Genomic DNA, 26,076 nt, shown 5'->3' on the forward strand with positions numbered 1-26,076 from the left:
GATAAAGAAGAGTCAGTAAGAGAAAACCTTCATAGGATATTAGGGAAAGGAAGTCAATTATCCAAAACGTAATTTATGGTTTTTTTTTTTTTAATTTAAAAGAAGACAAAACGATATCATTTTGGCAAGATTATGTAACAAGCAGTTTATTTTTCAAATAAAACGATGGAGCATTTCCAAAGATCACAAATGATGCTAACACAAATACCATTGCTTTAAACGCAGTGTGCAAAAGCATGTGTAAAATTATTTAATAATGATGGTATGAGTCTGAGAGACACATGAAGTTTTTATATAATATCACATAATAATAACATCACATAATCTTAAATCATATTGAAGACAATTACAAGTCATCTAATACAAGATTTCTGTGGTTAAAAGAGCTGGAGTGTTTTGTGAATAATAGTTTTCTTTCACTTTCAATAACTAAAAGTATGACATTGATATAATATTAGCCTTGTAATTTAGGGCAAATGATATGACAAAATAAGCAACCTTACACTATTATGCCTGCCAATCCATGATAAAAAGAAAAATAGTGGTCAACCTAAATTTTTAAAAAAGGAGTCATTCAAAAAAAATAATAAAATAAATTAAAAAAAAAGAAGAAAAGAATCAATTTCATGTTCATTAACAAATTGAACCGCAAAAAAAGGTCATTTTCTTTTCCTCTCTAATAAAATGATAAGTTTACGAACTGTTACATTTAAACCCCCAACAACATTACCCAGTTGTAAAATAGATGGTGAGATAGGAGGATTGCTTTTGATAATAATACATAAATAAATAAATACCCCCCCCCCCCCCCCTCAAAAAAAGAAAAAAGAAGAAGAAATACAAACAAATAACTAAAATCCTTTCATCAAAATTGTCTCCTTTTTATAATTTACATGTTGAATTTTTGTGTGATAACAATCAGACATTATAAAATGTATAAACTTCAGGAATTTTAAGCAAATATCAAAATCAAGAATAATATCGGTAAGAGGTTTGTAATGCACACTTACACCAAAATGACACTGTTTGTGGTATTTTGTGCATAACTTCGCAAAAAGCACTATCCACAGTAAAGATGACAATATTGTGAGGGATATTTAAAAAAAAAATGAAATTCTCTTCCTAAATATTCCATAACAGTATTGTATTCCAGTGAAAGATAATTTAGAAAATGGAAAAATAAATCCCTGATTCTTGTATTCCAGTGGAGTGCTGTAATTTCAGAAGAAAAAAAATCGGGGTAAATCTGATTTTAGAGGGGTAACTGGCAGGTATGTACTTTCTACCAACATCAAATGTCATGATAAAAAGGTTAAATAATTTATCAAATAACCATAATAAAAATCATCTATTAATCATTTCCTACATTGCTACACCTTTTGACTCTGAAAAAGCAATTTCTATTTATCAGTTTCTTTTTTTTTTTTTTTATAAAGCTCTTCTGTTGCAGTTTATAAAGGAAGCACATCACATACCTTAATCACTAGCAAAATGAAAATGCTAAGAAAATAACGAAGGATCAATCTAATAATAGGTGAGGAAAGAAGCAAGTCAATTAAAGTTTAATAATTTTATCTGAAATGTAATTGAGTGGTTTTGTTTATATGAAATAAGACATATAACAAAAAACATAACAAAACAAACAAAAAAGGGTAAAAATATAACCATCAACATGATTTTATCAAACTGCTGCCATCAATGTTATTTTTTGCCATTTTCTTTCGGCAGTATTCTAGTAGCTCCTTCCAAACATTGTGTAGTATTTGGCCTTTTGACTGCATCCCGGCCCTATACAGGTGGTACCAGGAGCCAATGTTTTTGGTTGGTGGAATGGGATACAAAGACCCTTAGCACCCATGGCAGGAGCTCCTTCCTCAACAACCACATCTCTGTTTGAAATTAAATATAATAAAATATGCATTAAAAGACACAAGACTATGAAACCCGACATAAATATCCACAATTAGGCCCTTATTCGAAAAAAAAAAAATTTTTAATAGCTTTAATATTACTCTATACATTAATGTGCTCAAAGTACTTAAACGGGATCCTAAACCAATAGCAACCACTTAACATGTAGGGCGAGGCACAATATATGTAAGACGCTATCTTAACAATATCATTACCAGCCAGGTACTCATTTTATACCAGAGAATGGTGAGAAAATGTTAGTAGAGAGTCTTTTCCAAGGACTTATCTACTACACTGAGACTTGAACCTACAAGTCACAAGCTGATGTCATACCACTGGACCATAAAGCCATATATATTGCGCACATAGTGCAGAATAAAAACACCATCACAAGGTTGTGCAGAAGATGGGCTGTCTATGAAAGTAACTGAACTGATCAGCCCAGAACAGGAGGAGATGAAGATTTCTTGACGCCTTTAACCCAGCTTGTGATTAAATGTAATAGGACTTTTTTCTTTGACCCAGAATAATGGTAGTTGACATTCTCTGCAGTCCTTCTACATGAGGGCCATCCAAGCACATGAGCTATTTTACTATATTATATCAATGATGCTATTTGTCAAGATTTAAATGAGAAAGATGAAAAGTTACCTTGCACTATCCTTTTTAATCTTGTCCTCACATGGAATCTCGCCACAGAATGGAGCTTGAATCAGCTTTTTCTTGTCCAGACTGGCGCAGAACTCATCCCAGTCATGGGTCACCACCAGGTTTTCATCCAGCTCCTTCTTTGCTCTAAAAACCGCAAAAAAAGTTTATAGCTTACAGGAAATACAAGATGACAATTAATAATAGTCCTCATCTAAAATTGGTCTTCAAAAAGAAAAAAAAACAAAAACAGAAAAAACAACAACTATAAAACAATGTTTTCTGCAATTAATATTTTATAAATATGGTGAAGCATTCAAATAAGGAAAACATGTGCTCAGTTTTTCAAGAGTGGGTTGGTATTGGAGGATCTGAGAATGAAAAAAAAAAAAACAAACCTCAACATACATATCAGGCTTGCATACACTTACAGCAGATCCCCGCCAAATTGAGCATATTTTGAGGAGCAAACAATAATCCCTAATTCAAAAATTTTGTTTTGGTTTTAAGGGTTTTACAGAGCTTGCAACACATCAAGGTCATATAAACGCCAGTAAAAAGATAGAAAATGAGATAGTAAAAAGTTACAGAATTATAATTAAAGCACTCAAGAAATTGTAAAACAAAGGGAAATTGGTTCAAATAGGAACAGATGTAGATTCCAAGTGCACAATATCAAATTACTTAGTTTGAGATCACCTAAAAGTCTGATCCAGACACAAGCACAGGTCTCATGTAACCAAAACATAATACAGTGCATGATGGAGAGATGATTTACAAGACAAAAAATATCATCTCCCAAAACTCTAACTGTACATTTGACTGCTTCCCTCCCAGCTAGGATATCCAGCCAGGGCCAAGACTGACTTACTTATCCGAACCAGCGACCACCTGAGCTCTAGCCCTTTCGTCTCCAGGGCCAAGACAAAACCAAGTAATCTCATCCCAAGACAAAGACAGAAACATGTTGGAAAACAGATATAGGGGGATAGAAGACAGAGAAAGTACCTCCATGCCCATTATGGGAGGTCAGGAACCCCACTCAGCTAATTAAAAGGCTCATTTCATTAACATGAAAAGCTAAAATAAAATTTTAAAAAATAATTTCTGCGTTTTATTTTAGAGATAAACAACAAAAATAACTACTATTTTTATCAATTATAGTCACACTGCCAAATAGCCAACTACTAAACAAATTGTTTCACTCACTTAGCAAAAAGATCTTTCTGAACAGTTTCCAGCATTTGTTTGATGGTAGCCACAATTCCATCCATCGACAATGTCTGCTTGTTTCCATTGTCACGCCTCACAGACATCACTTGATTCTTGCTGAGATCTCTTGGTCCAAGCTCTACTCTCAATGGGACACCCTAATGGGCATAAGAAATATAAATTATCAAGAAATGTTGGAAGGGGTGGGGAATTGTTTGGGTTTTTCTTCTTCTCTTTGTAATTTGAAAATTGTCATTTACATCATTTACATTTGAATCTCATAGACGTAAAGAAGCATACCTTACAAACTATAATTCCAATACTAAGATTTAAAGGGGAAAGAAAAGAAAAGAAAGAGCTTTATAATTACAACTTGACAATTTGAAAAAATATAATTAAAAAAAAGAGTAGTCCAAATGTATATAAAATGGTTTTATGACGGTTTTTACCTTCAATTCCCAGTGGTTGAACTTCCATCCTGGGGAGTAGTTTTGTCTGTTATCGGCCTTGGCCCTAACATCACCATCAACCAAAATGTTACACAGCTCCTGGCACTTTTCATACAAGGCATTGGACTCCCTCTCAGACATCTGCACTGTTATACCGCATGGCACAATCACCACCTACAGTGAAATAAAAGAAATAAAAATGTCCATTTAATTTATATGACAAAGCTCAAATAACTTTTATATTACGTCCTAGAAAATCTCTAAAAACAGATTAATCACCGGACAACACATTATTTTCTTAGGCTATTTGCACTGCAAACTGGACAAGCAACTTGCACCCCATCAAAAAAGTGGCTGGCGCCCATACTGATTTTTGGGGAATCAATTGTGGATGTGAATTTTTATTTGCAATAGAGGCTGTGCCTTAGGGTAACTTTTGGGATAGTTTGCACAAAAAGGCATCAATATTGTTGTTTTGAGAACCAATGGAAGGATTTTGTTTTTATCAGCTTCCCTAGGATAAATAATAATTTTTAAAAACTAATCCAAAAATCGAGGATCTGACATCAAATATATAGCAGTAATAGTTTTTTAAAACCCTATTTTCATACTAAAATAGAAAGTCCTACTTCCTGATTTGGGGGCCATTTGACCCCCGTGATTTTACAATGGAAAATTCAGTTAAAATATTATTTTCTCATTAAATGTATAGGGTTAAATCATTTTGTTTTTTGTTTTACATCATGCATCTATTTATTTAGTGACATGGTCGTGTCAATACAATCCACAACTTACTGGTAGATGGCATCTACAATAATTGACTTAGGTAATTTTGTTTCCTGTTTGCTGTCCAATATGATGAGCGCCAGTTTCAGTTACCTACTTTTTCATCAACTCTAATCAAGACACAACCAAGTAAGTACTAACTCTCTGCAATTTTTCATCCCAAATTATGCCCCAAAAATGCCAAATTATGCCAAAAATGCCCCCCAAAATTATAATATACAGGCGTATACCAAAATATTCTTATTTACAGTAATAATGATAACATGATATTGACATTGAATATATAGAAATGAAATAAAATGACAAGTGAATATAAATTTAATATCCTCAATATTACTACTAATACCAAACAGTATCAACAATAATGTCAGTCATAATGATATGTCTACTAACAACAATATTATGTTTCCAAGTATACATCATAACATATCAAAATTGCCACTAACTAAATTAGATAAGGAAGAGGAAAACTGGCACCAACGAATATGAAAGGAGGAAATTCTCACATAAGTACCAATTGTATAGTAATGCTACTGTAGTGGAGTAATGGCTACCCTCTATTTTCAAATGTAAAGTGGAACCTATGCAACATGCACACTGACAATAATACTCAGTCTGACTGAGTTAGTCAGTATATTTGAAGAAAGGGAAGGAGAAAAAAACTTCATATGTGATTGATTGATTGCCACATTATCACACCACGAAAATACTGGTTGGGTTTTATGTACCCTGTGCTTTAAAAAAGAAAAGAATTTTCTTGGGTTTTTCAAAAGCCAAAATGGCAAAAAAATGCGGCAAATTGTGCGGAACCATAAAAAATGCGGAAGGAGATGCGGAATGGCAAAAAATGCAGCCGCATTATGCAGAATGCGGCCGTATTTTCCTGGAGGGACAGGTTTGTAACTTCTTATATGAAAAGTGAGTTATTTTCTAGTACTGTTTTTCAATCTCTAGGTGAACTAAATTAATAGCTTGAATGTCTACGTTATGTCTCAGTCAGAGTGTAATGAATTTGCTAACTAAATGGTTTGTATGTTTTTTTTAAAAATTAGCCATCCGTTGTGTGGTCTAAATTATGCTGCATTGGACCTAATAAAAATTAATGAAAGAAAGAGCTTCCTTTGTTGAAATCTTAAGTATTTTTCTCTAGGCTAGGGCTATTGGTCAGTACTGACCAATATGTGCCAGCACCTGTTGGTCAGTACTATATAAGAGGTGCCAACGGAAATTTATCAGTACTGTTGAACACAGGGCCTGTTCGTCAGCGCTGACAAAGACCTTTTCGAACTAATTCGTCACTACTGGATTATTTCATTAGTAATAAAATTATATAAAAAATCCCAGGCCAACTTATCCCATGATTGTCAGTAACACTTAGACAAATTTGATTTAAGTTTAACGTGTGGGGCAACAGAATGACTCTCGTTGTTTTATGCCGCCATAAGATTCTTGTTTTTTGTTTTTTGTTGTTGTTGTTTTTGTTCGCTCATTCAGCCCACGCCAGCTTGTTGCTGGTTTCAGTTCTAAATTCATAATCAAGACCGTGACGACCCAAGAAAGAGCAGATTTATTATTTTATGACATTATTGTAAAATATTCTAACAGTGGTATTGGCATGTCTAGACAATTTCCCAGAATCATCTATTTGGAATGAATAGAATTATTATAAAAGAATCGGTGAGGAGTGAAGATTTTGAACCTCTACATAAGAGTTAGGGAACACAATGACAATCGTTCCAGCGTAAAAAAAACAACCGGTTTGAAAGTCATGAAAATTTGTTACTTATTTTCTCTAAATAGTGTCATGTCGGGCTGATTGAAAATGTTCAAAATTGATTTTATGCACAAAATCTATAAAACTTGTGTTGAGTTTTTAAATTTTATTAAAGAGAATGATTAAAATTTGTTAAACTGACAAAACTATAGGACGTGTTGAGTTTTTGTGTGTGTATTAAAGAGAACGATCAAAATCTGTTAAACTGACAAAATCTATAATTTCACATGTAATGACCAATTGCTATTTGTTTAATTCAGATATAATACCGTTTGGAAGTTATAGGTGACATATGTTGTGAAGAGTTCCCAGAATATCGATGGTTGCGGTATGGATATGATAATATCATGTATAATTTGGAGGACAGAACAACTTAGATACAAAATCGTTTGGAAATGTTATGAATTAGGTTCTGCGAAAATGGATGGTTATTGTTTGGAGACGACATAATAATAATTATAATAATATCACCCACAGTTTGGAGGGCATGGCGACCTACACATCGCTCGCACTTCCTGGTTTATACATGTCTTCATTTATCACTGACCAGTATCACAGATTTTCGACAAATGGGAGCGACAAACAAGCTTTTAGTTTACTACATTTTGGGCAATTGAAGTTAGGATTGAATTAATTGAATTTGTCTTGGAAACAAGATTGTTGTAACTAAGACCAGAGATTTTGATATGGACAAATTAGAATCTTCAAGTCCCTAGCCCAAGACTTTGAGGAATCGCTGGTCAAATGTGCATAGGTCTCATTTTCGTCCCTGGCATGGGAAAACCACCAACAAGTGCCAGCACTCGTGGGTCAGTACTGACCAATATCACTCCATTTTCTCTATAAACTCATGGGGGCCAAATGACCCCTAAATCAGGAAATCGTACTTTCTGTATTTTTCTCTTTGAAAGTCATGGGAGCCATTTGGCCCCCAGATCGGAAAATCTCAAATTCCAGATGAGCATGCTCAGTGTGAGTAAACTATTCACGTGACAAGCATGAAATGTGGGCATGGTCATGGACCTCATCATTTTAGGAAAAGTCACCAAATTTCAGGTCTCTGCGTAAAAAATTGACTGTTTTATGATGAATAAAAAAAACACCCCTGGGGCCTTATGGCCCCCAAGTATGACAATAGGGTTAAAAGTCTAAAAAAGAGTGGACAAAGTTTAGCATTGTCCACACCTTTTGTACCCTCTGAAAATATATTTCTGTTCTTCTTTTGGTGCTAGACTGTCAAGTTTTGGATTATTTTATTATATTTGTACCAGAGAAATCGATGAAAACTAAATTGTCTGCAATTCTCTGAAATAACTTCAACATTGACGTCTTTTTGTGTAAACTGTTACCCAAAATGGCCATTGGGCACAGCCTCAATCAATAACATTTTAGATTCTCCCAGTCAAAATATGTCTATATGTATAATACATAAATTTTCAGGCAATTGAACTAGTTGAATTGAGAAATCTTGAAGTAAACATCTTCTTCCATAATCATGTTTAATGGGCCGATCTAATTTGACAAAAAAAGGAAGACGGTTCTTAAACCAGGTCAAATATATCTGTATACAATTAATTACCTGCAATGATGCAATGTTAGGCGGAAGAACAAGCCCAGTGTTATCCCCGTGGACCATGGCCAACACACCTATGGTTCTGGTGGTAATACCCCAACTGTTCTGATACACATACTTCTTCTGCTGGGTCTCTGGGTCCTCAAAAACGATTTCAAACATTTTAGAAAAGTTCTGACCTGAAATCAAAATGGGCAAAAGTTTTAGAAAAATTTGAAATATCAAAATGATTACAAGATATACATTACATGGAGCATTGATATAGCGCAATATAACCACTAAACGTGCTCAAAGATTTTACAGGGGTCCCTAGCTAATAGAACCACTTAACACGTAGGACAAGACATCATGCCTTTTAGGCGATATTATAAATTTTTTCCAACAGAGACAACGTTGTTAACAGCCAGGTACCCATTTTACACCCGAGCATGGTGAGAGAATGTGAGTAAAAAGCCTTTTCCAAGGACTCAACTATGCACCTTTCATAGCTGTGCTCTAACTTAGAGCCTTCCTATCTAGGGCCTTCCTCTATTGTTGACAGCATTTCATGCTTGCGAGTACGTTGAGAAAACGTGAGTATGCTATAAATAAACAACTCGTATGCATTACATGTCATGAAGTTATTTATTGTAAATAAAAAATCGGAAAAAGGTCTTTAAAAATAATGGACATAAGAGTCCACTGTATCACCTCTTGTTGATTTCTCTGGATGGTTACAGATAACATTACCTAAATGATGAGATGTTGCTCCTTGTATAGCCCGGCCACTGGCTGAGATATACGCCTCCACTGTGGTTGTAAAGTCTCCTCCAGCAAACTTTTCTTTCTCTGTTTTCCGTCCCCTAACAACAGGAATGGCCAACAGCTTCTCATAGACCACTGCATACTCTTCAACTATCTCATAAACCTGTAAAAAAAACCCCAAAACAAAATATATATATATATATTTGCGATCAAAAGAAAGTATACACATTTAAAATCGTCGTTACTTTTTTTATCCATTGGCGTAGGCTAATGATTTTCCATTGAGTTGTTTACCAATAGCCTTTCTGTGTGCCGATAGTTGATGTTTTTGTTTTTGACCTGAAATTCGCTCACCACGTCGCCCACGTGCTAAAATGACCATTTAGCCCCTTACTCTGGAAAGGAAGTGTGTAGATTAAGTTTTTGCCATCCGTGTCTTCTTGAAAGATTTTCAAGGCAGGAAAACACAATGCAAAATACCATCCATTAATCTACGCGATGTCACGACTTAGTTAAGAACAACATGTACGCGCCATTGGTCATCTTCAAGCTTGACAGACTGTGACCAATGTCGCAAGAATGCTTAATATCACACAGCCGTTTAAATAGGGCCCAAACTTTCACTTTAGTTACTTCTTCCCTCACTGGCTACCGTCAAGTAATGTAAACAATCCACCGTCAACCACAGTGATAACACCTGTCAAGACGGCGTGCATTGGCAATAAATTATGTCTGCAGGTAATTCTCATCGCTTTGAATTTCTCTCAGGCAGAGAGTAGTAGAAATTTCATTAAAATACTCAATTTTCTCAGCCCATTGTGGACGCAGCATCTTTTTCATAATTTTCAAACATATATGGATACAAAGGCCAATTTTTCCTCTACAAGACGCAATTATTTTTATTTACATCATTAAATGATAAGTTTGTGTTTTGCTCTTTTGAATAATCAGAGTTTTTTATGAAATAAATATTAAAATTATAAGTTTAAGAAATATTTAAAAATTCAAAATATCAAACCAACACTTTTTACCATCAAGTGTGAGAGATCAGAGAAAAGTAGATAAAATTATCTTTCAGATGATATATACTTTATTATGTAGATTCAGGGATTTAAGAATAGAGGGTGTGGAAAGGAATCTCAATAATTTCTTTTGTTACCAACAAAGAGGAGAATATTTCATTATATTTTAGAAACCCAATAATAAAACTAGATAGTGATGATAAGAGACATTTATTTAGTTTCATTTCATTGAATTTAAGCGGAAATTTTAGATATTTCTTAAATTTACTTATTTAAGTTCTGTTCAGGTTATGGAGAGACACACTGAAGACGGTCACCACACCAGTACAAATGAAATATGTCGAATTTGTTGTGAAAGAGTACAGAGCCATGCTGAGAGGATTAAAAGACTCTAGACGTTATCAACAATTGACTATAAATATAAATGTGAAATTCTGACATATTTCAATATTTCAATTTGCGAGAAATGTATCTCACTGGTATATAATTTAAAGAAATGCGATGCAGGTATTGATACCTTTGGTTCAATGAGAAAACTCTGAACAAGACTTAATGAGGTGAATATGATCATTATCTTTCACCAATGATGTGCTATATGCAGTCTATATGGCACACAAATTAAAAGAGGTACAAGTCAAGTACATAAAAAAAGTAATGGGCATGGATATCTCAAAAATAAGGTTATGAAAATTATAAGAACTCTTTAAGATTTTCTTAGTGGTTTTGATTGTTTTTAAATGAATGTCCGTATATAACAATTTTTAATGGAATTCTTATAATTCGTTGATTCTGGGATAAATATAAGTGAATCAGATTTGACTATGTTTCTGGTTTATCAAAATATTTCTATTAAGACAATGCTGTGATTGGATTTCAATTTTACCTTACTCAAAATCCTTACTTTTACGTACAGGTGAACTGATATCTCAAAAACGCCTCAATCTACTGGTATAAAATTTATATGTCTACATTCTACAGATATTCAACATTATTTCCATTACTTTTGTTTTATAATCTTAAGTGTTGAACATGTTAAAATATTCTCTTAAAAATTTTAATTCACTTAAATTTATGTATCAATTTCATGGGTTATCCCTCTTGCTTTTTAACACCATCATAATTATGATTAAATAATCAATAAAAACTCTGTTAATAAACTGTTTGGTAGTATAAAAATATTTTTGCTACACTTAATGACGGCAATACTACATTAGTTTGAAATTCAGAAAAAATCGATCGAAACCACGAAAAAATTGTCTCCCTCTCTCAGTGTAAAGCTATGACTCATCATCACTAGACTGGCTAGATTTACCTGGCGAACTAAACTGAAAGCGATAAACGCCTGTGATCACAAGGTTGATAATGGTTGATTAATTAATTTTCTTACCTATACAATTGATCAAATATGTGATCAACTTTTCAGAGCCGAAGCGGGACATCCTTACGCACAATGCTGTCATACCCAAAACAGCAGTAAGTTTGGACTATTACATAAGATAATCTAGATTAAAAGCCTTAACTGTTTTTTGTTTTCATTTGCTAGACAAAAAAGCATAATCCTGTGACATGCAAGAGTCATTGCCATACACATAAACACTCCAGTTTTTTTTATCTATACATTTTTCTCAGATTACCACATCAGGACAGTCCCGATTGTATCAGGACAGTGGCCCGCCATGCCCTTGGTGTATTATTTCTGACTTAAATTATCAACAGCATGGTCCCTAATTGCTTTTCTCTGTCTTTTAGTTTCCAGATTGTGAAAAAAAAAATGGTCATGACTTCAGCTGGAATAAAAAGAATCTCAAGCATCACTACCACATCAAATTAAGAAATTAAGGAGCAGGCACCGGTGTAGGATAAAGAACTGGCCAAGTGTGTATGGACGGCGCCAGACAAAGCAAGAAAGAAAAATACAAGAAAAAAACCATCCCCAAAAATCAGTCGACCTCGACTGGGGGTCGAACCTCAGACCTTCTGATTACCGGTTAACTTTGATGGTAGTGTATCAACAAGCGGAGTGCAGGTGCATTTGGCTACTATATTGACCTCGCATCAAAGGACATTGACCATCGGAGTGAGATGCATGATGGCAATTAAGGGTTCTTACACACTTAAACACTTAAATTACAGATACAAATTTAATCTTATCACTTGACCTATCAGTCAAAAACACTAAAACACCAATCTGCAAACTCAAACATCTTCAAATATTCAATTGCACACCAAACTATCAAAGACTGGAATGCTCTTCCCAAATCATGTGTGAACACAACAGATTTAGAAATCTTCAGGTGAAAATTATCATGGCTGCCACATTCAATAACTCTCTCCACCCTCAAATACAAATACTCAGAATTGAGTCAGATTTAGATCATTTTGGGTGGAGAAAAGATGAGAACATTTCATTTACTGATTGCACTATATGAGATTGCATACACAATAATCAACATAATAAAAATGTAGATAAAATAGTCCTTTTAGAGTCATGAGTTTACCAGTTTCTTTTGTGCTTATCAGTAAGCAATAATCACTCGCTATACTTTGGATAGAATGCTGGTATATCTCTCTAAGAGTCCAGAAGATTAAGGATATTTCGTCAAATATTTTTTAATCAAAACATTCTGTGATTGTTTTATCTAACCTCTCTCTCTGCAGACTCTTGGTCAGCCCAAGCAGTGTGTCCTTCCTGCCACAAAAACTCTCTTGTTCTCAAAAATGGCTGAGGATGTTTGAATTCCCAACGCTGAGGGGGGAAAAATGTGATAATCAGTAAAGAAAACGAAACCATTTTAAATTGTAAATATCCATGAGATGTTTAAATTACATTTTATAAATAAAATCAGAAGATTTGTGAAAAGAAAGTAAACATATTGATTCACTTAATGCAGATTACAGATTTTTTCTCTACTTTGATAAACATTGTATTAAAAAAAAGGAATGAAAAAATATATATAAATTACTTGAAATTGACAGTACAAATCAAGGATAAATGCTTACCACAACATTACACCACTGATTTAATCGTAAAGGAAGATCTCTGTGTGATTTGATCCATTTAGCATATGATGGATACATGACAGTCTCACTTGTGGGACGGATGGCAATTGGTTCAGCAAGTTCTGACTGGCCAGACTTTGTGACCCAGGCCACCTAAATACAAATCAATAAACAATGGAATTTGACTACAACCTTACGATACACTAGAAATAAAATAATCAAATTAAATTAAATTAAAATAAAAAACAAACAACAATCTAGTCAAATGAGCTAAAAAACTTTTGATCTGTTACTTTGAGTAATGTACGTGTAGAGATTCAGATACCCTCTTCGAAAAATTATGAAGACTGTTGTTACTGTACCATTTAAGAAATGACTGAATCCAAGGAAAATCATAATAATCTAATACAACTGAATCAATATTACAGTTATTTTCATAAAGTTGTATTGCTATTACTATAACTTGCAACCTTAAAAGAAGGGTGAAATTAAAAGAAAATCTTGCAAGGATATGAGAATTTCTCAATAAACTGAAATATTTCTAGTAAAGCCAGAATGATACAACAAAAAAAAAAAAAGTTGTTCTTTAATACACAAACCTCTGGTGCAAAGTCTGCGATGTGGTCTTTCTCCCTTTCGAGGGCACTCCTTGATATAAACATAGGGAAACTGCAATTCTCCACTCCACTCTTCTTGATGACTCTGTCAAAGTGATCCTTGATCATCTCCCATATGCTGAAAGCCCATGGTCGCAAGATGTAGCATCCACTTACATCATAGTACTCAATCATTTCAGACTTGGTGATAACTTGAGAGTACCAGTCGGGCAAGTTGTCTTCTTTAGTTGCCTCAAGACCGAGTCTTAAAAGCAGATGTTATTTTAAAAAAAGAAGGAAAAAAAAAGGACTTTTCAATAAAACATTAAAAAATAAAGTAGAGAAACTAAAGAATAAAACAGTTTTGTTAATGCAGGAACTGATGAATAAACAAAACACACAGATTGGAATGAGCATATTTTCAAATGTAAAATATTTTTTTCTATCCTACTTTGTCCAAAGTCACAAATAACTATCTTAGTTCATGCAATCCACGATATTTTAACTGTTTGATCTATACTTTTGGGGCCAGAATTTGACATAATAAAAGTTGTAAAAACAAATTAATTCAGAACAGTTTCAATATTTATTCAAATATTATATTAATTTATATTTCCATTTATACATTATTAATATGAAAATGTTGGTTCATCTGACAACCTGATTTTGAATGACCAAATTGGAATTTCCAATATTTAATATTATGACCTTATATCATCTTGATAGATTTAATGAAACACAAGATAAAGCCTGACCTGGAGACTTTCTTGACCTCCCTCTTTCCATCATCTTTCTTCTCTCCATCACCTGCAGGCTTTTTGTTTTCTTTGCTGGCAGGAGCACCTTTGTTACCTCCCTTCTTGTCCTTTTTGTCTCCTCTACCACCAGCTCCAGCAAGACTTTGCCCTGTCAGTGTTTTGTAATCTTCTTTTAAGCCTAAAAGCTTTTTCACCTCAGCATCTATAGCCGCCTGATGGGATAAAAAAAAAAATTATTAAAAAAATAAAATACACTTTAAGTCCATCACAGGGAGCAATCAGTATCTTGGAAAAACAGGATGCAAACTAAAAAATTCTGGACATACTTTGAACTCCCTTTATTCTTTTGTTTGAAGATCCCATTCTCACACTCTTATATAACATAATAAATAGTAAGGAAATCGCTATTTTCTTACCAAAAAGTTCCAATCACAAATAATTGTTGATACATTAAAGACATGTTTTTACCTTGTCTCCCCCAGAAGTCTTTAAATTTCTGACAACTTCGCCTTGTTCATCAATTTTAGTCTTCAAGGCCACAGCTTCTGGACTATCTGCAGTAGATGGCATGGCCAGTTCTGTCTCCGGTGTCTTCTCTTTCCAGTCAAAGCCTGTTGCTTTTTTGTATTCTTTTTTCAAAGTGTTCAACTTTTTTTCCTCAGTATTGATTTGACCCTATAATGTAAAAGAAGTGACAAAATAAAACTAGTACATGTTTATATGTATAGAATAATATTTCATATAATGAAGACTGTTGTCATTTTCCCTGTCAATTTTGCATGAGCGGTGATTGTCTTACTTCACACACCCATCTGTGAAAAGAGCGCTTAGTTATTACTCAGACACCTTTTTGAAACAACATTTTTCAAACAATTTCAATTCGAGAATATGAAAACTTTTGTAATGCATATAGAATATGAAAGGAATCAAATAATTTTAATAAATATCAATAAAGTAAAAGTAAAAATTGTCCAGATCAGAAATTTGTCAAGAGGTGGCCTACTATGTATATTATTAACTGCATCTTTATTCATATGGACAGTCTTCGTGACTCTTTAAATTTTGTATAAAATGTTGCAAATGTTAAGTGCTCCCCCTTTTTTAATTGTTAATTAATTCTTATCAATCACATACCAACACAAAGAAAACTTTAAAAACCTTGCTCAGAAAAAGAACAATCCATCAGAGAATAAAAACAAAACAAAACAAATCTTATTCTGGCAAATCATTTCTTAAAATATAATATGCAGCAAACAGAAGAAATAAAGAGAGAGCAAAATAAATGAGTAAAAATTTAACGAAATTAAACTCCCTCAGAAGTAGATCAGAGAATCAGAGAACCAAAATAATACAAATTTAAAAACTTTCGTTCATTCAGAATCAAAACAAATTACTAGAGAAAAAAAAAACTGGAAAAAAAAAGAAGAATATATAAAAGCTGAAAGATTTAAACCCATGTAACTATAAAGTTTATGGATTAGAAAGGTGTTCTAACTCACTCACCCTTGAGCCACAAAGACATACTAGTTTGGAGATAAAATTTTACTTATATGATTGTTTTATCTCTGATTCAGATGTGATAAGAGTTTTGTGCAAGGGTAATAATAAATTATATTTAATATGGAGAAATCTGGAAAAGAAATAACAGTTTAGCAGTCAAGAGCCAGACAACAACTTTGCTGACTCACTGATCATTTTAACGCAAAAATGTCCAACTTCAAACCACCATCAATTATCCTAAAATAGTGGTTAGAATGAATAAATAAAAACAAAAGAAGACAAATATGACAATATGACAATTTCGGTTCCAAATTTCCAAAAACGTGCATTTTAAACTTATTGATGCCATTTGCATACCCAAACTGTTGCTAATATTATTCTTTTTCCTTCTAATAAAATGAGAAGTTCATCAACTGAGTTAATAAACCACCAACAATATCACCTAGAGATGCAAGATATAAGAAAAAGACTAAAATATTTTTTTTTTAATTAAAAAAAATGACAAACCATATACAACATAAAACAAAAAGAACAATTACTTAACTTGAAATGATATACACTTTTTATATACAAATGTATAAAATTTCAACAGTAATATCAAATAAATTAAAATCTTACCACCGTAACAGTAGCACTAATTAATGGCATTTTGTGCATAATCTATGTAAACTACTAACTTCAGTAATCATGATATTGCGAGGGATATATAACAATAAAAATAAAATAAATCAATCTTTCTCTTCTCTCCTTCCCTCTCATTTTCTCTTAATAACTCTCATATTCATATTCTCTCTCTCTCTCTCTCTCTCTCTCTCTCTCTCTCTCTCTCTCTCTCTCTCTCTCTCTCTCTCTCTCTCTCTCTCTCTCTCTCTCTCTCTCCTTTCACGATCAGCTGCTCGGACCCTGGTACCCGGGTCCTTACACTTACAGATACAGCTCTAGTTCGCCGTACTAACTCGCATGCACACACAACAAAAGACAGACAATAATTCATTCAGATTGTATCATAAATTATATTATCAGTCGGGAAGCACATGATAATGATATTGATCATTGATATGCAATTTCACTTATTATTAAAATTTACACATATGAATGAATGAATGACGGACAGTGCAATCTCAATCATGATTAAAACCTCACCACATAATACTTATAATACAATTCCCATTCAGAGAATTTCCTGCAGACTATTGTATGCTAAGGTGTCAGATTACAATATCAATTATGCTTTTAGATGTGATGATGAAATTAATATGATCGTGTCCACCGATGTGGCGCCGGTGCACCAACCTCTACTTCTAGTAGTGATATCTCTAGGCTATCTATAAGAAGATAATAACAAATTAATAAACTTCAAAACTTTCCTTCATCGAAAAACAAAGTTTCTCAAAAGGAAATAAAGAAACAATAAAAGATTCGCATATCATTACCACGTACGAAGTAAAACAATTTGGTAACTTATGCCGCAAGGCAAGTTAATCCCGTTCGTCCGTTCAACGTGTACAGGTTTGCATTCCTTCTTTCTATTCATACTTCATACACTTTCTACTTTCTGCCTTACGTTGTTGACACTCTTCTCGACTCTCGACCCAGTTACTAAAAATAGAAATATTGTCAAAAGAACCGCACACTCGTGGCAGGAAAATTTGAAGCCGTTACTTTACCAAAACGAACTTGCGCAAGGTAAGAGTCGAAGAGTTCTCTACCAACTGAGCTATAAGGACCCCAATTTCCTTTCATTGATACAGTTATATATCTTCTCTGATAGTGAGGCACATAACTACCTGCTAGATCATTAGATGGTCTAAGGTTCGGTCAGTGCACATTGGCATTGGTTCTGTTTGACGTCAAGAGTGGATTTTTAAATTTTATTTTAAACCTATTTAATAATTGGCCACATTATCGTCCAACGATTAATATGAATTTAGTATTATTAGTGTGGCTCAATCCACATTATGACATAGTATGATATGATAATATTATTATATATTATATATAACTTCTTTCGTTGAAGCGTCACAAAGGACGTCAGGGTCCCGATAGTTTAAATAGAACACTCGACTTATAAGCAAAAGGATCAATTTAATTTTTATTTCATCTTTTTTAAAAATTAAATTTTGTCCTTTCTTTCTCTCTTTCTTTCCTTTTTAATTTTTATTTTGAAATTTTTTTAATTTTTTTCTTTTTTTTTTTTTTTTTGTCCACTCAACATTGATTGAGTAAAGGGTCTGATAAATTTGGTGGAAATTATTTTGCGATATGCCCTAATATCCAAGAGGCGCCGATGGCTCAACGGTATGTTGTCTCATCTCTTGTAACTAAAGCAAACGATATTGGGCGTGATCAGTGACAAGGTACTGGCACCGACGGTTCAGACGGCCGTTGGCTAGCCCCTGTGGCTAGCCCCGCCCATCGGTTTACCGACCACGACGATGGATCATGACCACGCAATTCGGACGTGCATAACTGTGTAATAGTAGTAGTAGTAGTAGTAGTAGTAGTAGTAGTAGTAGTAGTAGTAGTAGTAGTAGTAGTAGTAGTAGTAGTAGTAGTAGCAGTAATAGTAGTAGTAGTAGTAATAGAAGTATAGTAGTAGCAGTATAGTAGTAGTAATAGAAATATGTAAGTAGTAGTAGTAGTAGTAGTAGTAGTAGTAGTAGTAGTAGTAGTAGTAGTAGTAGTAGTAGTAGTAGTAGATTAGTTGTTGTGGTTGTGGTGGTGGCTGTGGTAGTTGTAAGTTGATCTTATAAAGTTCTCCGATTCATATAGTCCGGATCTGAAATTTGAGTAGAACAGCATGGCACATCACCATCGCCACCGTCATCACCATCACCACAATTGCCACCATCATCATTACCACGACCGTGTCTTTTGCTCTTCTTACACGTGTAAGTCTTTGCCAGTTTCCTGGTGTCTGTCTGTTAATTTAAATATACACTTGATTGATATTTAGACGTGTCTCTAGTTATAGATCTATATTTAGATGATGATATTTGCAGCCATGAGAACAACAATGAGAGACCCTTTTTCTAGTGGCTGGTGATGATAATTTATAGAATGGCACAGTTCCTTCTTAATAGGCCAATTGTGCTATGGTCGTTAAATACATTTTCCCCGGTTTTTGCTGGCCGGCAAGACATTTTAACACAGAGCTGATAAGAAAAGAAAAGAAGCATTTCAAATATGTGAGGAACAGACTTCACCTGATGCGCAAATCAAAAAGTTTGTTAAAATAGCTTCTTGGTATATTTAGGTCAAATAGCAGCAGCAGCAGCAGCAGCAATAGTAGTAGTAGTAGTAGTAGTAGTAGTAGTAGTAGTAGTAGTAGTAGTAGTAGTAGTAGAAGTAGAAGTAGGAGTAGTCGTCGTAGTCGTCGTCGTCGTAGTAGTAGTAGTAGTAGTAGTAGTAGTAGTAGTAGTAGTAGTAGTAGTAGTAGTAGTAGTAGTAGTAGTAGTGTAGTAGCATGGGTAAAAGTTGGCCTGAAAGTGTTGAATGTCATACACAACAAATCTGAAACAATCCAATGACCCACCAAGCTGGTGATCAATCAAAATTAAGTGACACTTACCAAATCACCAAATACACAGTATAAAAGTGACTATAGAAGTTGATGTAGTAGTGTGTTATTGTTGATTCTGTAAGTAGTGAAGGTTTTGAAGTTATTGGCAGTGGTGTGATGTCTGGAGGTGGTGGTAGTTGAAGTAGTACTGGTGTTGGCAATATCATTAGTGATGATGAGGAGGAGGAGGATAAACGTTTTGCCTTGAGCTTCGCAATCCCTCTCTCCCTTCTCCCTGCCAGAAGTTATTATTATTATTTTTTTTTTAAATATTGCAGATTACTTCTATTTCTACCCCCATGGTAAATACAGTTTTATTAATTCTCTTCATTAAAATAAAATTGAGTTGATAAATAACTATAATTCTAAATATCTTTCCTTGATTCAAAATAGTTTCAAATAATGACAATTCTCTAAAAGCAAGCTGCTTTGCGATTGTTTTAATCGTTAAAAAAAAAAAATTGTAATAATAATGATCTGAATAATTTGCATCTTACCCTCACTAACAAAATTATTACCTGGATACCAGTATGCAATGTCGAATTCATGAACAATTCCTGATAACAATGATATACATTTAAAATAATTATCACTTACTTATCAGATTCTATAAAATGAAAACAATCCAAATATATGATTCAAACTCACCAATACTATAAAATGTACTAGAAATAATACTGTATGCAAATACCAAAGATAGTTTGAAAATATAATGATGATGTGGTAATGGTGGCATATATGCAGGTGAACTATCAACTCCCTCACCGGGAAAAATATCAATCAACCGTCAAGACCTGTCTAGAAATTCTCATTTGCCGGCAAACTTTGACTCATGAGTAGTAGCAGTAGTAGTAGTAGTAGTAGTAGTAGTAGTAGTAGTAGTAGTAGTAGTAGTAGTAGTAGTAGTAGTAGTAGTAGTAGTAGTACTTGTAGTAGCTGTAGCAGTAGTTGTTGTGGTGGTGGTGGTGGTTGTAAGGAGGTCTTAATTTTTTAAATCAAGAGTTCTCTGGTTCACACGATTTGAAATTTGCACATACTACATGGCTGATCACCATCACTGCCATCATCACCTCATTACCATCACCACCGTGTCTATTGCTCTAGTGGATCCTTCCTACACGTGTAAGTCTTTACCAGTTTCCTGGTGTCTGTCTGATAATATTAAATATACACCAGATTGATATTTATATGTGTCTCTAATTATTGACCTATATTTAGATGATGATATTTGTGGCCAGTGATATTTGCAGCCATGAAAACAACAATGAGAGACCCTTTTTCTAGTGGCTGGTGATGTTAATTTATAGAATGACACAGTTCCTTCTTAAATATGACCAATTGTGCTATGGTCGTTAAATACATTTTCCCCGATTTTGCTGGCCGGTAAGACATTTTAACACAGAGCTGATAAGAATTGAAAAGAAGCACTTCAAATGTGTGAGGAACAGACTTCACCTGATGCGCAAATCAACAAGCTTGCTGTAATAGCCTCTTGGTATATTTAGGTCAAATAGTCAAGGTGTGGCAGACAAAAAAGTGGAGAGAGGCAATTTTTAGCATATTGTGGCTGTTAAGAGGTCATTTTTAATTATCATACTGTCTAAAAGTTTCCTCATGGCTCTAACTAAACACTTTGTCATTTTTTAAAGGGCGATGGTAAATCAACTTTTGTTGTTTAATTCATCCACATTGGTGGTAAAAGCGAAAATCAAAACGTCATCATCATTGTCGTCGTTCTGTAGTAGGCCCCAGTTGTTTGAGGATCAATCCACAGTTTTCACTTTCATCTACTTTCTCTCCTTTCACATTCATAGCGTAGGCACACACTAGAACATGCTGGACACATTTGAAAACTGGGATTTTAATTATCTTCGTTGTTTATACTGAAGGTGACATTCAATTTTTGAGTTCGGAATGCTCAATTAGTCGAGCATTCCACAGAGAAGGAAAGGGATTTTGAAACGGTCAGTAGTTGATCCTAGGTATTTTGTTTTTTGTTTTTTTTTAACCCCTTTGTCCATCTGCAGTAATGGTTCTTTAAATTAATAATAATTTTTGATAATTCCATTTCCTAAAATATTCTACAGAATTAGACTGTCAAACTTTTAAAATGGGACAGGCATTTGCACAAAATTTGACAAATGCCAACAAAACACCTGTGATCCCGTGCATGACCCCTGATAACCACAAATTTATTAAAAAATGAGTTAATGTGAAAAATATATTACTCGTGAGTCATAATAGGGCAAACAGGATAATTGGCATTTAGCATTGGAGTTTTTCTTATTTGAATGTTACCATGTTTCTTCAATTATATCAATCAGTCATTAGACCCATACTTGAATAATATGGTAACTGTGAGCCCCTTATTCAAAGGCAGTCAATTGTTTTAGAAAATGTCCAAAGATGGGCTATAATGTTTTTAAACGAAACTGAAAATATGCCTCATGAGGAAAAATTAAAATACTTAGCCCTCCCATCTCTAAAATACAGAAGAAGAAGGGGCGACCTTATTCAGTTATACAAAATTGTCCATATATTTTATCAAATTGACGACAATACACTTTTTAATACTCCCATATAAAATTTACTTGCAGAGACAAATAATAAATCTTTACAACAAATTCTTCTACAATTATTCTGACAAAATGTTTAATTCTAATGGACATTTATTACATGGAGCAGTTTGAAATGTATAACCAAAGACTCCAAAAGTATAAATCACTTTAAAAATGCAACCGACAGGAGAGCTCCATGGCTTAAAGTATGAATATGCTGAATAAGTTTTTAATTGATATACATTTTACATTGTATTGTATATGACGTAAATGATGATCATAGTTATGATCACATCTGGTAATTTTTTTTACCTGAAGCTTCCTTTTTTTCTCAGAGGCTATTTAAAGGCCTTTGACCTAAGCAACCCTTAATATATGTTATGTTGTTTCTTTACTAATTTCTTTTTCAAATCTGGATAGTTGGTAGAAAAAAAATATTGCCTTTTATCTTAACACAACGGACACTCAGACATTGTTTTCAATGCAACTTAATGCTTAATTTTCTCAGCTGCATTATAAAGTTGGTGATCAGCTTCAAGTATGGGGTCAAAGACATGTGACACACCGCTATTAGCAAGGGGTAAACATTACAGTTGAAATTATACAAAATGACCCAGCCCCATTCATTTCAGATAAATGTAGTCGATATGAAATAACATAAACTTAGTCTGAATTGAGGGGGGTGGAGGGGTGCATATAGTTGATTAGAAAGCTGGAGATACAGTAATTGGCAACCTTATAAAGTGATAGCCAGAACAAGTTTGACGGTAAAAGCAAACACTTATGAAAAAAACAAAAAAAAACAAAAAAAATATGGATGATGCATTTTTTCTTTGTCATTCTCTCTCTTTGAAGTCCATTCTGTCATTGTTATTATACACAAGAAACTCAAAAAAATCAAATCAGCTTGTCTTGTTCTAATTTTCTCCAGATTACTTTTTTAATAAACAATTTAAAATTAGTATTTCAAGAAGGTTGGATTGAATTAAGAATAATCTCCAGAAGATTTTTAAAAACCAATAACGAACCCCCCCCCTCCAACCAATTCGCTGCTCCCACTTAGTCGTAAATTGCAATTTTATTATCCATATTCATATCTCAAAACCCACATGTCCATTTTAAAGGGGAATGTGTCAACAGCTGCACTACACCACACAAACCTCAAAAACTTTGGTTTCAGTTTTAATACTTAAAGGACAAGAAATAAAGGTAAACTATCATGAGCCATCTCATTTCATTCATGGATGGTTGAAATATAATACTTGGATATTTCGGAAAGTTTAGTTTAGATTTCTCTACCAAAATCATAAGCCAGTTGATGTCCAAAACTACAAGGAACAATAAAAGACTTTCTTTACTTGGTTCTCCATACTTTTATTTTGGTGGCAATGGGACGATGTTACGTCACTAAGCAATCACAACAATATGATTGATTTCTATTAAATAAACATCACAATCAAAACCTCAGAAGCTTTATTAGGAATCTTATACTTAAATCAGACAACCTGTCTCTTCAAATGACAATGGGACATCATTTGTCTCCATGTCAATTCCAGAAAATCTATAAGTTGAGACAGAAAAAATGCTAGTTGAGGATTGAAAGGCATCCATCAAATAATAACTAATAATCTCATTACATGGTACTGCCTCCAAACACTTAAAGCTTGTTTTAATGAGGTGAAAAACTATATAAATGCCATGCATCATCATCATTATCGTTGCTAATATTATGATTATTTGCTCAATGGAATTTGCATTGCCTACATCATGAATGCGCAGCGAGACATAAGATAGAAGTATTCTCAAAAATGTGTTGTCTTCCTCATCAGCAACTTATAAATTGCAATTAAACAAGTCTTAATGTATATAACAAAAGTCAGAAATGTTTTCTTTAGAACATTTCTACCCTTGTTATCTGATATGAAATCATTTTTTGATTTATTCGATTTACAAAAGTGGTATGATGTTGCAGCTGTTGCTCAGAATATATTCAGTGATTTAATCACCTTTTTAAAATAACTGGTTTTTGAATTTTAAGTAAACCTTTTGAATAATTCAACCATAGCAATACACACAAGACAAGCAAAGTAGCCATTGACTCTTACCTTGTCAGCATTAGAACTCTTCAGACTCTTCAGCTTCTCTGCAGTTTGGGCCAATTCCTTGGACAAAGCATCTGTATCTTTGTCTGCTTTTCCTTGCTGGACTGACGGAGCAACAGCTCCGCTACCAGGCTTCCATTCCTTGCCAGTCACAGACTTATACTCCGCTTTTAAGGCCAGCAACGTCTTTACTTCAGTTTCAATAGCAGTCTGTGTGTACAGAATTGTTAGAAAAAAAGACTAATAATAATAATAGTAATAGTAATAGTAATAATAATAATAATAATAGTAATAGTAATAATAATAATAATAATAATAATAATAATAATAATAATAATAATAATAATAATAATAATAATAATAATAATAATAATACTTTGATGGAAGCTGTTCATCTGTATCAGATTTATTTTACATACAATCATATGTTGTTTCAACCATTCTTGCATTTTAAAATTAAACAATCTTCAGTTTTATTAATTAAACGACAAAAAACTGATGAAATCAAGACTAAAGCACAGAGCTGCATTTAAAATGTTTATTTTAAAGTCCAGAGATGATAATACTTCACCTTTTCCTCTAACAATTAAACTGTTTCAGAATTTTAAGAAGTAAACTAAGTGGTAAAGGTTTATCTTTCAGCTTACCTTATCAGCTTTTTGAGTCTTGAGGTCCCTCACTTTATTTCCTTGGGCTGTGATTTTAGCATCTAAATCTGCACCATTTGTTGATGAGGATAACGGAGCTGGGTCTGCAATAAAGGTCATTCCAGGTTTCCAATCTTTGCCTGTAGCAGCTTTGAAGTCAGCCTTTAACTCTAGCAGTTTTTTCACCTCTTCGTCAATTGTTTTCTTTACAGATAAAGTAAAAAGAATGAAATGGAAGCATCTGTTAAAACTGAAAAGCTTCAGTAAGAATACATGTGTTAGCCACTAACACAAATATATTAAATATTGAAATGTAATCATTAAGTTATTATCCTCTGTTTGAATCAACTGTTATGTGTAGCATAATATAAGTTTAGTAATCGAATCTTGGAATAAACTGGAGAGACAAGAAAGTGGCAATTGAGAAAAAAAAAAGTACTCACCTTGTCAGCCTTTTTTGTCTTGAGATCCCTAACTTTGTTTCCTTGGGCAGTAACTTTATCGTTTAGATCAGCTGGAGATACTGCAGGAGGCGAAGCTGACAAAATCATACCTGGTTTCCAATCTATGCCTGTTGCCGACTTAAAGTCAGCCTTCAAGGTCAGAAGTGTTTTGACTTCCTCCTCAATTGCTTTCTAGAAGAATAAAAATGAAAAAAAGTTATATATATATGAATATAATTTAAGTTTTGAATAAGCAGGGCATACATGTGAAGTGAGCTGGACAAACCTTGTATATCTAATTGGAACAACTTTTGAGTTAGATTGTCTCAAAAGTTGATTTATAATTCAGACTTTTACTCCTTACATTATCTTATATCTCAGCTTTAAGTTTACTTGCTATTAAAACAAACTTTCACCTTTAAATAATTCAGTTTTAATAAAAACAATAATATATACTTTATTTTCATCCTTTCTGAAATTCTCTATGTCTGGATGTTGAAAAATTCTTTTATATGATGAAGATAGGCAGTGAAAAATCTCTAATTGTGCCAGTAGGATTCTGTAATATTGCTAAAAACAATTGGACGTCTTCCTACTATAAAATCCACAGTTGTTTTTAAAATTTAATGGGTATTGCCGTAAAAATTCATATAAACAACCGCTGTCTTGTTTTTATGTTTTTAAAGGTTTTAGGGCGCTTGCAACACATTTAAGTCATATCAGTGCCAGTAAAAAGGAAGAAAATGGGAAAGTAAACAGTTCTAGAATTACATAAAAATAATAATAATAAG

The 26,076-nt window shown here is 33.5% G+C and overlaps 1 protein-coding gene across 16 annotated transcripts in view; it reads right to left on the reverse strand.

Moving 5' to 3' along the window:
• Positions 1-119: 119 nt before the first annotated feature.
• The window catches only part of LOC144962970 (bifunctional glutamate/proline--tRNA ligase-like), a 61,740-nt gene continuing 35,783 nt past the window's right edge, over positions 120-26,076 (reverse strand). For 6 of the 16 annotated variants that reach the window (XM_078896458.1, XM_078896459.1, XM_078896457.1 and 3 more), the window contains 14 exons: positions 25,286-25,477; positions 24,843-25,046; positions 24,199-24,405; positions 14,942-15,148; positions 14,471-14,685; positions 13,719-13,980; positions 13,120-13,272; positions 12,764-12,865; positions 9,083-9,260; positions 8,360-8,532; positions 4,221-4,394; positions 3,769-3,929; positions 2,563-2,706; positions 120-1,889 (listed from right to left, as the gene is read on the reverse strand). In XM_078896458.1, the coding sequence (XP_078752584.1) occupies positions 1,733-1,889; positions 2,563-2,706; positions 3,769-3,929; positions 4,221-4,394; positions 8,360-8,532; positions 9,083-9,260; positions 12,764-12,865; positions 13,120-13,272; positions 13,719-13,980; positions 14,471-14,685; positions 14,942-15,148; positions 24,199-24,405; positions 24,843-25,046; positions 25,286-25,477 (2,529 nt within the window). In that variant the 3' untranslated portion in view covers positions 120-1,732. The remainder of the gene's footprint in view (positions 1,890-2,562; positions 2,707-3,768; positions 3,930-4,220; positions 4,395-8,359; positions 8,533-9,082; positions 9,261-12,763; positions 12,866-13,119; positions 13,273-13,718; positions 13,981-14,470; positions 14,686-14,941; positions 15,149-24,198; positions 24,406-24,842; positions 25,047-25,285; positions 25,478-26,076) is intronic. The other 10 variants (XM_078896465.1, XM_078896464.1, XM_078896463.1 and 7 more) reach the window with 2 other exon arrangements.

Source organism: Berghia stephanieae, chromosome 1 (genome assembly GCF_034508935.2).
Source record: "Berghia stephanieae isolate SIO BIC M18660-M18661 chromosome 1, UCSD_Bste_1.3, whole genome shotgun sequence".
Lineage (NCBI taxonomy): Eukaryota > Metazoa > Mollusca > Gastropoda > Nudibranchia > Aeolidiidae > Berghia > Berghia stephanieae.